Genomic DNA, 14803 nt, shown 5'->3' with positions numbered 1-14803 from the left:
TATACAATTGTGTAAAATGTGTTAATATCCTTCCACACTTAGCATTTTCTTAAGCACATTAAGGGAACCATACTCTTAACAATTGAACACCCCCCCCCCCCCCCCCCCCCAATACTGTACCACCACCTTCTCTGCACTTCACTGACAGCACTACGCATGATGATGGGTAACATTCTCCAGGCATTTACCAAACCCAAACTCTTCCATCGGACTACCACAGGTTACATCATGATTCATCACTCCAAATCACTTTTTTGCAGTTGTCGACTGTTCAATGGCATCACTTTTTATACCATCTCAAGTGCCCCTTTAGCATTGACTACAGATATGTGTGGCTTATTTGGAGCTGCTGGACCATTGTACTCCATTCTTTTTAATACCCTACACACAGTCATTGTGCTAGCTGGGCTGCTCATAGCACTTTGGAACTCACAAGCAATTCCTTCAACTGATATGCGATCTTTTACATCCACCCTCTGCAATACTTGACAGCCCCAGTCAGTTAGCATGTGAGATCTGCCTCATTCTGGTTTAGTTTTGTTTTTTCTTCACATTTCCGCTTCACAGTCACATCACCAACAGTAGACTTGGGCATCTGTAGAAGAGTTGAAATGTCCCTGATGGATTTATTACTCAGGTGGCATCCAATGAGTACTCCACTTTGGAAGTCACTGAGCCTTCCTGACTGACCCATTCTGCTGTTACTGCTTCTCCAATCACATCACAATACTCACCATCTCCTTTTACACTGGCAGGTCTGCCTCTTGTGCCACGTAGTGGTAAATTCCACATTACATTGGGATGTCCAGATACTTTTGATCAGACAGTGTACTAGTTCGGTATCTCCTCTCTCTCTCTCTCTCTCTCTCTCTCTCTCTCTCTCTCTCTCTCTCTCTCTCCCTCCCTCCCTCCCTCCCTCCCTCCCTCCCTCCCTCCCTCTCTCCCTCCCTCCCTCATTTCTTTGGTTGTGGTTGTACCTGCAGTACTGCTGTCTATATCACTAAGGTGAAAAAAGTGGATGTGAGACTAGTTTCTGCACAATCTCGTATGATAGTTTGAGTAATGATAATCATTTTCTGATTTGGAAGTATAATTCTGCAATGAATATTTAAAAACAAAAATCACTACACATGGAGGCTTAATCATACCATGAGTTTTAGATATGTAATATTTTTTATTACTGTATACTTCTAACTTTTGCTTTATATTACTGTAAATAATAAATGTACTGAATTTCATCCCAGCAAAATAGTTACAGTTTCAATCTGATGATTATTGACAGTATGATCAGTGGCAAACTTGTAGTGCTGACCAGGACCTCCTGGTAAAGTAAGAACATGTATCATACTTGCTTGTAGAAAGCCATTTCTGCTAATTAATGTTGTCATCTGGAATATGGCAACATGTTCACAATTCTGGAATTTTCATTTAAATTACCAAAAAATTGATACACACATATATCATTATTCCTGTTAATTTTATTCAAATAATACCTAATTAAATGAGAAAAAATCAGACATCATAAATTCATATAACATTCATTCAGACTAGTTTGAATTGAATTTTGGAAAGTTATTTTATTTGCTACTGTATACACAAGAAAGTGTGAGTTTACATTTGTATCGACGTTGAACCAATGATTCTATATATTAAGTTCCTATGTGTCTCATAGGTTTATAGAAAAAAGAGATCATAACTTGTGCCACCATTGTGTTACAGGGGCAGAGCTACTGTACAGTGCATTGAAGATAGTAAATATTGAGTTATTACAAGTAGGTGACCTAGCAGAGCAGTTCTTGTCAGAAAACCTTAAGGAAAAAATGCATATCCTGACATCAGCTGTTGAAAAAGCCAGAAAAATGAAGACCGCAAAAGAACGAAAGGAGAAAGTGGTGAAAAGTCATCGAAAAGATGACCCTGATTGGTTCGTAGGTGGGTAATAACTGAATGTCAGGGTATCTGATTGACTCTCTATAATTTCTTATTCCTTCTTATGCTTACCTAGTCAAATATGGTGAGTTGAGTGTTTCATATTAATTTCATTTCAAATTGGCTTCAAACTGTATACCAAATGGTGTTTATTTTGCTGAGGCAAATTCCCTGTGTGAATAAGAAATGCTAATTTCTTCTAGCGTAAATTAATTTGTTATAAACAGCATTGTGACTGTCTGCTTATGAAAGAATATTAATATTTTTATTTGAATTCACAAGTCATTTTGTTGTAGTTATTGCAGACAGATTGTAAAGAAATGTCAAATCCTTTGTTTCACTGTAATCTAAAGTCTTTGTGATAATTAGATGCACCAAATCTTAAAGTCAGAAGATAAATATCTTTTGTAAAACACTGCTGCTTGTAAATTATTTTTTGGATACTTACTACATTAGATAGATTATAACAAGCACAATAGAACATATACATGGTGCTTGAAACCTACATACAGGCATTTTTTCTTGGGAATGGTGCATCAGATCTTTTCTTGGCTAAAATGAGTTCTAGACAAATCAATAAGGGTGAACAGAGTGGTGAACTTTACTTCATGTCGAAGCTACTGCAATATGGAAAAAGTAAAGTATTTTCAGAATCTCAGGTGGGAAGATAGGAAAAATTAGTGCAATTGAAAAGAGCCCTCAAAACTGATAATTTGTTATTAAAAAAGTAGTTTGGTATTTCATGTCATTTTGGATATATTACCAATATTAAATACCAAAAGGAGGAAAAAGAATTTCAGTATCCTTCTTAATAGAAGATAATATGAAAATCATTTCCAAAATGTTGTTTCAAATGAACCAGTGCGTCAGATTTTAATAAAGAGTATGCTGCAGGAGACTAAATGTTCATTTGAATTTGCTGCTTTGACATCGTTTGATCAGGATCTGAAAACATTTTTGAACAGAGCTAACCTTTGAAGGTTGATTCATTTTTATTTAGTCTTCTAAAATTACATTTTGTATGAAGATTGTACTCTAATGTAGGATAAGTCAATGAATACAATATTATATGGGCAAAAAGAGAAGAAAAACAAGCAATACCCTAAACAATATAAATACAAGCTACACAATATTGCATTCAAGGTGCAAAAAAGAAACAACAGTATTGCCAACAATATACATATGAGATACACAATATTATGTACATTGGCATACAAATTACATCATTTACAATATAATACATCTTTTACAAATGTTATAGATCTATAAATTCATTTAAATTATTTACAGTATTGTTTATAAGGGATTGTTTCACTTTTTTCTTGAATACATGAGGGTTGTCAATATAATTTTTTATATTCACTGTGAGCTTATTGTAAATTGTTATTTCAGCCTGGATAACTCCTTTTTGTACTATATTGAGAGTAGCTGAGCCTTTGTAAAGGCTTTGCTTCTGTCATATGTAATTATTGTAAATACCATAGTTCGCTTGGAAAAGTTTTTTTGTCGTTGTTTACAAATATCATCAATAAGTAGGGTGTACTGACTTGCAAGTGTCAGTATCCCAAGTGTCTTGAATAGGTGCCTACAGGGTGTCTGATTTGGAACACCACAGGTCAACCTCACAGCTTGGTTTTGTATTTTAAAAAACTTTTCCCCCTTTTGAAGCATTTCCCCAGAATATTACCCCATTGGAAATCAGAGTGTGGAAATATGCAAAATACGACAGAATTATTGTTCCTCTGTCTCTATATAATTAATATGGCAAAATTAATGTGGCATAGTATATTGGTGGCAGTCAGAGAATAATACTTTTAAAATGTATTGTTTAAATTTTGTAGTATCTGATGAGTGCCATCAACATTTAAGAAACTGTCACAGTTATATGTTATCCCCATTTCTAGTAGTGTGGGCAAAGCTCAGTGGGAATTGTGTGACTGATCCTCTGCTAAACAGGTATTTACATTTTCATTTCAACCCCAAAGCAAATGTGGATCTATGTAGTGTAAAAGAATTGGTATCACCATTCCCAAACATATTAAACTTCAGCCATTCCCCAACAACTAAAATATGGTCTACATCTACATCTACATCTACATCTACATGGTTACTCCGCAATTCACACTTAAGTGCCTGGCAGAGGGTTCATCGAACCATTTTCATACTACTTCTCTACCATTTCACTCTCGAATGGCACATGGGAAAAAGGAACACCAAAATCTTTCTGTTCGAGCTCTGATTTCTGTTATTTTATTATGATGATCATTTCTCCCTATGTAGGTGGGTGTCAACAAAATATTTTCACATTCAGAAGAGAAAGTTGGTGATTGAAATTTCGTAAATAGATCTTGCCGCAAAGAAAACTGCCTTTGTTTCAGTGACTGCCACCCCAAACTTGTGTATCATGTTAGTGAGACTCTCACCCCTGTTGCACGATAACACAAAACGAGCTGCCCTTCTTTGCACTTTTTCTATGTCCTCCGTCAATCCTACCTGGTAAGGATTCCATACCGCGCAGCAGTATTCCAGCAGAGGACGGACAAATGTAATGTAGGCTGTCTCTTTAGTGGGTTTGTCACATCTTGTAAGTGTTCTGCCAACAAAGCGCAGTCTTTTTTTCGGCTTCCCCACAATATTATCCATGTGGTCTTTCTAATTTAAGTTGCTTGTAACTGTAATTCCTAGGTATTTAGTCAAATTGACAGCCCTTAGATGTGTGCGATTTATCGTATACCCAAAATTTTTCGGATTTCTTTCAGTACCCATGTGGATGACCTCACACTTTTCTTTGTTTAGTGCCAATTGTTACTTTTTGCACCATACAGATATTCTCTCTAGATCATTTTGTAATTGGAACTGATCATCTGATGATTTTACTAGACGGTAAATTACAGTGTCATCTGCAAACAATCTAATGGGGCTGCTCAGATTATCACCTAGATCATTTGTGCAAATCAGGAACAGCAGAGGACCTATGACACTACATTGCGGGACACCAGATATCACTTCTGTTCTCCTCGATGATTTACCGTCTATCACTATGAACTGTGACCTCTCTGAGAGGAAATCACGAATCCAGTCACACAACTGAGAGGATACTCCATATGCACGCAATTTGATTAATAGTCACTTATGAGGAATGGTATAAAAATCCTTCTGGAAATCTAGAAATATGGAATTGATCTGAGATCCCTTGTCGACAGCACTCATTACTTCATGGGAAATAGAGAGCTAACTGTGTTGCACAAGAATGATATTTTCTGAATCCGTGTCGGTTATGTATCAATAATTCATTTTCTTCAACGTGATTCATAATGTTCGAGTACAGTATATGCTCCAAAGTCCTACTGCAAATTGAGGCCAGTGATATGGGTCTGTAATTCAATGGGTTACTCCTATTTCCTTTCTTGAATATTGGTGTGACCTGTGCTATTTTTCAGTCTTTAGGAACAGACCTTTCGTCAAGTGAGTGGTTGTATATGATTGCTAAGAAAGGCGCTGTTGTGTCTGTATACTTTGAAAGGAACCTGATTGGTATACCATCTGGACCAGAAGACTTGCCTTTCTTAAGTGATTTGAGTTGTTCTGCCGCGACACCTAAGATATCTACTTTTATGTCACTGATGCTAACAGCTGTTCTGGTTTCGAATTCTGGAATATTTACTTCATCTTCTTTCGTGAAGGAATTACGGAAAATTGTATTTAGTAACTCTGTTTTAGTGGCACCATCATTGGTAACATTTCCATCGCTATTGCGCAGTGACTGTATTGACTGTTTTTTGCCACTGGGGTACTTTACGTGTGACCAGAATCTCTTTGAGTTTTCTGCCATATTTTGAGACAATGTTTCATTGTGGAAACTATTAAAAACATCTCGCTTTGGCGTCCACACTAAATTTCAAGCTTCCATGAAACTTAGCCAGTCTTGGGGATTTTCCGTTCTTCTGAATTTGGCATGCTTTTTTCGTTGCTTCTGCAACAGTGTTCTGACGTGTTTTGTGTACCATGGTGGATCAGTCCTGTCTCTTACTAACTTATGTGGTATGAATCTGTCTATTGCTGTCGATACTGTATCTTTGAATTCGAGCCATCTCTGGTGTGGCAAAGGAATGTTGTCTATGTTATGGACTTCTTGATGTGCTTTACTAAATGAAATGTTATATTTAAAATACAATGGACAGTCAAATAAATATGATACAGATGGAGAAATAGTAAGTGAACTGTTCATTATTTCAAAAGTAATCACTGCAATTGCTAATACACTCCTGGAAATGGAAAAAAGAACACATTGACACCGGTGTGTCAGACCCACCATACTTGCTCCGGACACTGCGAGAGGGCTGTACAAGCAATGATCACACGCACAGCACAGCGGACACACCAGGAACCGCGGTGTTGGCCGTCGAATGGCGCTAGCTGCGCAGCATTTGTGCACCGCCGCCGTCAGTGTCAGCCAGTTTGCCGTGGCATACGGAGCTCCATCGCAGTCTTTAACACTGGTAGCATGCCGCGACAGCGTGGACGTGAACCGTATGTGCAGTTGACGGACTTTGAGCGAGAGCGTATAGTGGGCATGCGGGAGGCCGGGTGGACGTACCGCTGAATTGCTCAACACGTGGGGCGTGAGGTCTCCACAGTACATCGATGTTGTCGCCAGTGGTCGGCGGAAGGTGCACGTGCCCGTCGACCTGGGACCGGACCGCAGCGACGCACGGATGCACGCCAAGACCGTAGGATCCTACGCAGTGCCGTAGGGGACCGCACCGCCACTTCCCAGCAAATTAGGGACACTGTTGCTCCTGGGGTATCGGCGAGGACCATTCGCAACCGTCTCCATGAAGCTGGGCTACGGTCCCGCACACCGTTAGGCCGTCTTCCGCTCACGCCCCAACATCGTGCAGCCCGCCTCCAGTGGTGTCGCGACAGGCGTGAATGGAGGGACGAATGGAGACGTGTCGTCTTCAGCGATGAGAGTCGCTTCTGCCTTGGTGCCAATGATGGTCGTATGCGTGTTTGGCGCCGTGCAGGTGAGCGCCACAATCAGGACTGCATACGACCGAGGCACACAGGGCCAACACCCGGCATCATGGTGTGGGGAGCGATCTCCTACACTGGCCGTACACCACTGGTGATCGTCGAGGGGACACTGAATAGTGCACGGTACATCCAAACCGTCATCGAACCCATCGTTCTACCATTCCTAGACCGGCAAGGGAACTTGCTGTTCCAACAGGACAATGCACGTCCGCATGTATCCCGTGCCACCCAACGTGCTCTAGAAGGTGTAAGTCAACTACCCTGGCCAGCAAGATCTCCGGATCTGTCCCCCATTGAGCATGTTTGGGACTGGATGAAGCGTCGTCTCACGCGGTCTGCACGTCCAGCAGGAACGCTGGTCCAACTGAGGCGCCAGGTGGAAATGGCATGGCAAGCTGTTCCACAGGACTACATCCAGCATCTCTATGATCGTCTCCATGGGAGAATAGCAGCCTGCATTGCTGTGAAAGGTGGATATACACTGTACTAGTGCCGACATTGTGCATGCTCTGTTGCCTGTGTCTATGTGCCTGTGGTTCTGTCAGTGTGATCATGTGATGTATCTGACCCCAGGAATGTGTCAATAAAGTTTCCCCTTCCTGGGACAATGAATTCACGGTGTTCTTATTTCAATTTCCAGGAGTGTACATTGATCCTACTGTGGGGCAAGATGGTAAATACCTTCATGGAAAAATGTTAGGGTTGCCTGTGGAACCACGACTGTATCCGGCAAATCAACAGCCACAAATATCTTACTTCGGAGCTCCAAAAATGTGGAAATTGCATGGAGAGAGAGAGGGAATTAACAGAGGCTGTGTAAGCGCCTCCACGTGAAACATCTGCTGTCGTGTCAGGTTAATAAAAGGTGTCTATACAAGATATTACATGACACTTAATATTTTTAATTTTTTTTTTTTTTGTGGTGGTTGGGGAAATTATCCACTTACTACATCCAAAAATTCATCTAATGAGTAGGAGGAGTTGCCATTAAGAAATTCTTTTAATTTCCTTTTAAATGCTGTATGGCTATCTGTCAGACTTTTGATGCTATTAGGTAAGTGACCAAAGACTTTTGTGGCACCAAAATTTACCCCCTTCTGAGCCAAAGTTAGATTTAACCTTGAGTAATGAATATCATCCTTTCTCCTAGTGTTGTTGCCATGTACACTGCTATTACTTTTGAATTCGTTTAGATTGTTAATAACAAATTTCATAAGTGAATAAATATATCGTGAGGCTACAGTGAAGATTTCTAGTTCTTTAAATGAGTGTCTGCGGGATGATCTTGGATGAGCTCCAGCAGTTATTCTGATTACACGCTTTTGTGCAATGAACACTCTTTTACTCAATGATGAGTTACCCCAGAATATGATGCCATACGAAAGCAGAAATGAAAATAAGTGTGGTAGGCTAATTTACTCAGATGTATATCGCCAAAATTTGCAATGACCCTAGTAGCATAAGTCGCTGAACTCAAACGTTTCAGCAGATCCTCAGTGTGTTTTTTCCAGTTCAACCCCTCATCAATGCATACACCTAGAAATTATGAATATTCTACCTTATTTACCGATTTCTGATCGAAGTCTATATTTATTAATGGGATCATTCCATTTACTGTGTGGAACTGTACATACTGTGTTTTGTCAAAGTTTAATGAGAGCCCATTTGCAGAGAACCAATTAATGATTTCCTGAAAAACATCATTTACAATTTCACCAGTTAATTTTTGTCTGTTGGTTGTGATAGCTATACTTGAATTATCGGCAAAAAGTACCAGCTTTGCATCTTCGTGAATATAGAATGGCGAGTCATTAATATATATTAAGAACAGCAGAGGACCCAAGACTGAACCTTGCAGCACCCCATTCTTGATTGTCCCCCGTTTGAGAAATCACCAGTTTTTTTGCATATTACGTGAACTGCTTACTTCAACTTTCTGCACTCTTCCTGTTAGGTATGATTTAAACCATTTGAGAACTGTCCCATTCATACCACAGTACTTGAGCTTATCTAGAAGTATTCCATGATTTACGCAATCAAAAGCCTTTGATAGATCACAAAAAATCCCAACGGGTGACTTCCGGTTACTCGGAGCATTTAATATTTCATTAGTGAAAGTATATATAGCATTTTCTGTTAAAAAACCCTTCTGGAAACCAAACTGACATTTTGTTAAAACTTTATTTTTACAGAGGTGTGAAGCTACTCTACAACACATTACTTTTTCAAGAATTTTGGATAAGGCAGTCAGAAGAGAGATTGGGCGGTAGTTGTTGACATCAGACATATCCCCTTTTTTATGCAGTGGTTTAACAATGGCATACTTCAGTCTGTCTGGGAAAATGCCCTGCTCCAGAGAGCTATTACATATGTGGCTAAGAATCCCACTTATTTCTTGGGAACAAGCATTTATTATCCTGCTGGAAATGCCATCAATTCCATGTGAGCTTTTTTCCTTGAGAGAGTTTATTATCTTCCTAATTTCAGAAGGAGAGGTGGGTGGAATTTCAATTGTATCAAATGGTGTTTGTAAGGCCTCTTCCATTAACAGCCTTGCTTCTTCTAATGAACATTTAGATCCTATTTTCTCTACAACATTTAAAAGATGATTATTCAAAATGTTTTCAACTTCCGGCTTGTTGTTTATCAAGTTTCCATTCGCTTTGATGGTGATGCCATCATCCTGTACTCTTGGTTGCCCTGTCTCCCTTGTAATAATATTCCAAATTATTTTGATTTTGTTATCAGAGGTATTAATCTCAGACATGATGCACATGCTTCTGAACTTTTCAGTAACCTTTCTTAACGTAGCACAGTAGTTTTTATAATATTTGGCTGTTTCTGGGTCATTACTGTTTCTTTTTGTTAGATACAATTCCCTTTTGTGGTTACAAGATATTTTTATTCCTTCAGTTAGCCAAGGTTTTTTGCATGGTTTCTTATAAATAGATTTAACTACTTTCTTGGGGGAAACAGTTTTCAAATTCTCTTACAAGTGTATCATGAAATAAGTTATATTTTAAATTAGCATCCGGTTCCTTGTTCACCTCATCCCAATCTAACTGCTGAAGATTTTCTCTGAAATTTCTAATTGTTGAGTCGTTAATTGACTGCACAACTTTGGAGGGTAGTTTTGTATTATTGAATGGAGCTATGTCTTATACTGTAACTAGCTGAGCATCATGATCAGAAAGCCCATTCTCAACAGGACAAGAATTTATGTTTTTAAACCTATCTTGGTCTATAAAAGTGTTATCTATCAATGTACTGCTGTCCTTTACTACCCGAGTAGGAAAATTAATGACAGATGTCCAATTGAAAGAACCGAGCAAGACTTCCAGTTCATTCTTCCTATTACACTCTTTCAGTGAATCAGCATTGAAGTCCCCACAAATAATAATTTGCTTTCCCCTATCTGACAGATAGCACAACAAGGGATCCAAGTTTTCCAGGAATAAATGAAAGTTTCCTGAAGGGGACCTATATACTGTTACAATTATAAAAGAGCCCTCCTTCAGTTTAAGTTGACCGGCACATGCTTCTGTATGTTGCTCTAGACAAAACTTTTTTGTATCCAAGCTTTCTACACAGTGATAACTTTTGACATGTATGGCAACTCCTCCTCTCACCTTATTCTCTCTACTCATATGTGCAGCTAGTTCATAACCACTGATATTTACCTTTTCCACATCAGACACAATGTGATGCTCAGACAGGCATAGTATATTTATTACATTATCAGAATCAATGTCATCTAAAAAAAAAAACCAGGAGCTCATCTACTTTATTCTTCAATCCCGGAATATTTTGGTGATATATGGTAACATTATTTTTTACTTTACTTTTGTAAGAATCTACTTTTTTCTTTAATCCACTAATATTTTGGTTAAATATGGTAACATTATTATTCACTTTCCTGTTGTGAGAATTTGTGAGTTTTGGACCTCTTTAGCACCTGCCTGCCTGAACTTCTCATTGGACACTGATATTGGTCTAAAAAAGAGGTACATCCATGAGTACTAGTGTCCCCCCTTATGGATTTCGCTAACAACCCTGCCAGTTTACCCTTCCCTTTTCTATTGAGGTGTAGGCCATGCCTTGTGAAATCCCCCCTATCAATAGGCTTGTCAGGAACCAATCCAGTGTCTGACAGAGTGGCCGCCCTATACGACTGATCAAACTACGTATTTACCCTCCTAACCATACTATAATCAGGCATGGATTCTGCCTTGAGTAAGTAGTTAGTTAGTAAGAATGCATTTGTTTTTCCTTTTAAAATTTTGGAATGAGTCTTGAAAGCTTCCATATCCGCAGTTTTTGTACATCTGGAGGCAGGTGCAAAACTAATCTTTAGTGAAGAATTTTATCAATTTCATACAAAGTGATTACAGTAAAATGGGAATGGAATTGATTAGTTGCCTTCTAAGTGTGGTGGAGCAGCGATGCTGTGTTCCAGGCTGACAGGGGCCACTTTTTAAAGGTAATTTAGGTCGGGGACAGTCTTTGGTTTATTGAGCAGCATAGTCTGCCTCCTTAGCTGAATAGTCAGCGAGTCTGATTGCCATGCAGTGGGCCTGGGTTTGATGCTCAGCCAAGTCAGAGATTTTCTCCACTTGGGGACTAGCTCTTGTGTTGTCCTCATCATTACGTCAATATCATCAGCACGCAGGTTGCCCTATGTGGCATAAACTGAAGAGACTTGCAACTCTTCGGCCGAATTTTCTCCAGGTGTGGACTCCCAACCATAAATACTATGTTATCATTTCATTACATCTGGACAACATAAATATGCTGGCATCACAATCAAGAAGTCAGGATGCATAAGACACACAAGTCTGTCCTTTACACATCCTAACAGTCATATGTCTGATACTTTTCTGTGTGTTTGGACATTTATATCTTTGTAAACAACTTTCCTTCATGCTCTATGCTGTACTGCATCATCTCTAATCACCTTTGGGTGAACACAGGGACTTTGAACGCACTGAAACAGAGTCTGCAGTTGGTTTCTTTTGCTTATGGAAATAGCTGTGTGTATGTTCAAGACTTCTTGTGAAATGCTAATAATTTTATCACCTTATGAGGTTGGTTGGGTGTCACTATGGAACAATAGCCAACATGGGTGTGGTTTTTGTTATTTCTACTGAATTGTTTCAGAAAAAATTGGAATATATACCCCACCGCAAAACTTTGTTACTGTTTTGTCTTACATTGGCATTGCCTAAATATGTCCATTTGCAACAAAGTAAAGCCTAGTTTTTACAGCAGCACTAAGTTGCAACCAACTGTGCTACGAGCCACAACTCATGCTCATGTTTGTGCAACTTGTTGGTGAAACTAAACACATCTGGCTTGTTCCAGCATTGGTGACAGTAGTTGCACAAGTCTTGGTGTTAGGTTTGTCGATAAAGTATAAACAAACTGAAATATGAAGTGGCGATGAGGAAATTGTTCACCTTTTGGGTGGCTGTGCTATGTGTGGGTGTTGGTGGGAGTTGGGTGGAGTTGACTACAGAAACATGCAGTGATGTGTTGCTGCACTTGAGGCCATCATGCATGACCTGAACATGTATGGGTTGGCAGTATCTGAGCTGCAGAGCAAAGTTTGTTCAGTTAGGAGTACCTATATAAATGTCTTTAAAAAAATTACAGGGAGCAAAACATTTGGTTGTAGAACAGCCCTCATCTACAAGACTAAAATGCTGTGGTTCAAGTTGGCTAGTTCTTTTTTAAGGAAAATAGTTGACAAGAGGAGAGGCTACAGAAATCTGGAAAGCTGAATTATCTGTTCAATATTCATTTATTTAACACAGCACAGTAGTGCTTCCCATTCACAAATTGTAGTCTAGATGATTAAAGTAACGTCTAGGGTCTTTAAGTACAATTCCTTTCAGCAAGGTCACTGAGCAACAGAGCTGATGTCTTTTCTTTATCCAGCCATGAATCCAAACTTTTTTTTAACCTTTTGTCTTAGACAGCAGTTTCATACAAACAAGCATGAACTCTTCCATAACCCATACAGCTGCCAGAACTTTCATTCTACCTATGAGTACATCGTCACAAAATGAAGTTCACATTGGTGTTGCCATGTGTACAGAGATGTACAAAACCATTTACATGAAACTCTTTTCACGCAACAAGTGGTGCAACCCAGTGTTATCGTGCAAAGTAGGCTGAAGTGCATACCGTTTTCTCACTGTTTTATCTGTGTGTTATTATAGTGCAGCTATATCCTATCACCCCTGATGATGCTGAATTCAACCTATGAAGCAGCTGTTGACATAACTGGAGATACAGAGATTTCTGTTCCTTGGTTAGATATCAGAATCACTGATTAAAATTCTTGGCATGTGGAGATAATCCAAATGTCAATAATTGCATCCACTCAGAGTACTGATTTACACTATGATTCACTCTGTAAATTAGAAAAAAGAAGTGTACATGTCTTTGTACTGTTGCTGACAGCACAGAAAAGATGGTAGTCTTGATGCAGATGATTATACTTGTAATATGGGGAATGTTGGGATCCCATCTGTGCACTTGCTACATCCTGAGGGATTAGTCTGTTTCCAATATGATTTGTGTCAAATACATACATCAGCTCTATGGTACAGGAGTGGTTTCCAGATGAGAATGAGATTTTACTTCTCAGCTGGCCTTCTCCTGTGCCAGACCTCAGTCCCCATTGAAAACATATAGACAGAGATGAAACGAACCATGCCAATAATCTGTGATGACCTTTGGAATGTTTCCATAGTTGCCTGGTAGGAGGTGGCAGAAATCAAGAGATTTATTACTCATCTAATAGAGATGCTTTCTCACAGGATCCAGGGATGCAGAAAGTCATTGAAGTGGAAGGCCTTTGGACAGGATATTAAGTGGTAAAGAAACAGCATGTAGTGCCCTTTGGAGGGCTGAAAAATCTTGTTAAGAACCCTGAAGTGTTTGTTCTGTTGATTTCATGTTATCCATAGGTTAAACAAATTAATGCAGTAAAACAAAATATTATTTATGAAAGTGAGATTCAGTTTGAATCCTGCTATCATACAGTTGTTTGTCAATCTGCTAGAGATTTCAGATATTTCTTGCTGCTGTTCTGCCACTGATTCCACCTCACAGCTTTAAGAGCATTTCACATGTTTGAAATCCTAGGAATGAGAGGGAGCAGGTTTTCTTGCTTGCTTTTTTTTTTTTTTAAATTGTGCACACGATGAGTGTCAGGCCTAACTTCCTCAATTGCACTCGCAGTTACAAGTGTCATTTACTTTTATGAGCAGTACTGTACACTCTGTAATGTGATTGACTGCTATGTAACATGGTGGGCAGTTCAAATTCAGCCACTGCCACATTTGGTGCAGTTAATAAGACATAACTTCTTAAGAAGTCTGCAGTGAAACAAGGTAATAATAATTTAGGTCTCTCCTGAAAGCTTTATTATGGGGTGGTTTTATGATACAATTTTTAAATACAGTGCTAAAAAAGTTTGGAATACTGTCATAAGATGTAGTCTGCAATACTAGAGGTCTCATTGACCTAGGCACTTCATGCGTTACCTGCATCCAGTTAGAGCTCACATATTGGACGGTGTTTACTGCCAGCATGCTTTGTGGCCATTTCCCTGTCATGTTAACATACCACTACCATAGCGGCACACCATGAGCAGTTCGGTATCAACAGCAGCTTCATTCAGTTTGTCTTCAGCACCATAATAACATGCCATGTAAAGACATATAACACTTTGATAGTCAGGATAGTGACTTTACTTTCAGCAGGTCATACACAGCAAGACGTTGCCAATTGGTTACATTTCACTCAAAGTGGTGTGTCTAAGCTGGGG

The 14803-nt window shown here is 39.2% G+C and overlaps 1 protein-coding gene across 4 annotated transcripts in view; it reads left to right on the top strand.

Moving 5' to 3' along the window:
• LOC126470377 (DNA fragmentation factor subunit beta) overlaps window positions 1-14803 on the top strand; it is a 154171-nt gene that overhangs the window by 133730 nt on the left and 5638 nt on the right. For all 4 annotated transcript variants that reach the window (XM_050098207.1, XM_050098204.1, XM_050098208.1 and 1 more), the window contains exon 5: window positions 1720-1932. In XM_050098207.1, the coding sequence (XP_049954164.1) occupies window positions 1720-1932 (213 nt within the window). The remainder of the gene's footprint in view (window positions 1-1719; window positions 1933-14803) is intronic.

Source organism: Schistocerca serialis, chromosome 3, assembly GCF_023864345.2.
Source record: "Schistocerca serialis cubense isolate TAMUIC-IGC-003099 chromosome 3, iqSchSeri2.2, whole genome shotgun sequence".
NCBI lineage: Eukaryota > Metazoa > Arthropoda > Insecta > Orthoptera > Acrididae > Schistocerca > Schistocerca serialis.
The sequence above is the reverse complement of the archived record's forward strand: the minus strand, read 5'-3'. Positions and strand labels throughout refer to the sequence as shown.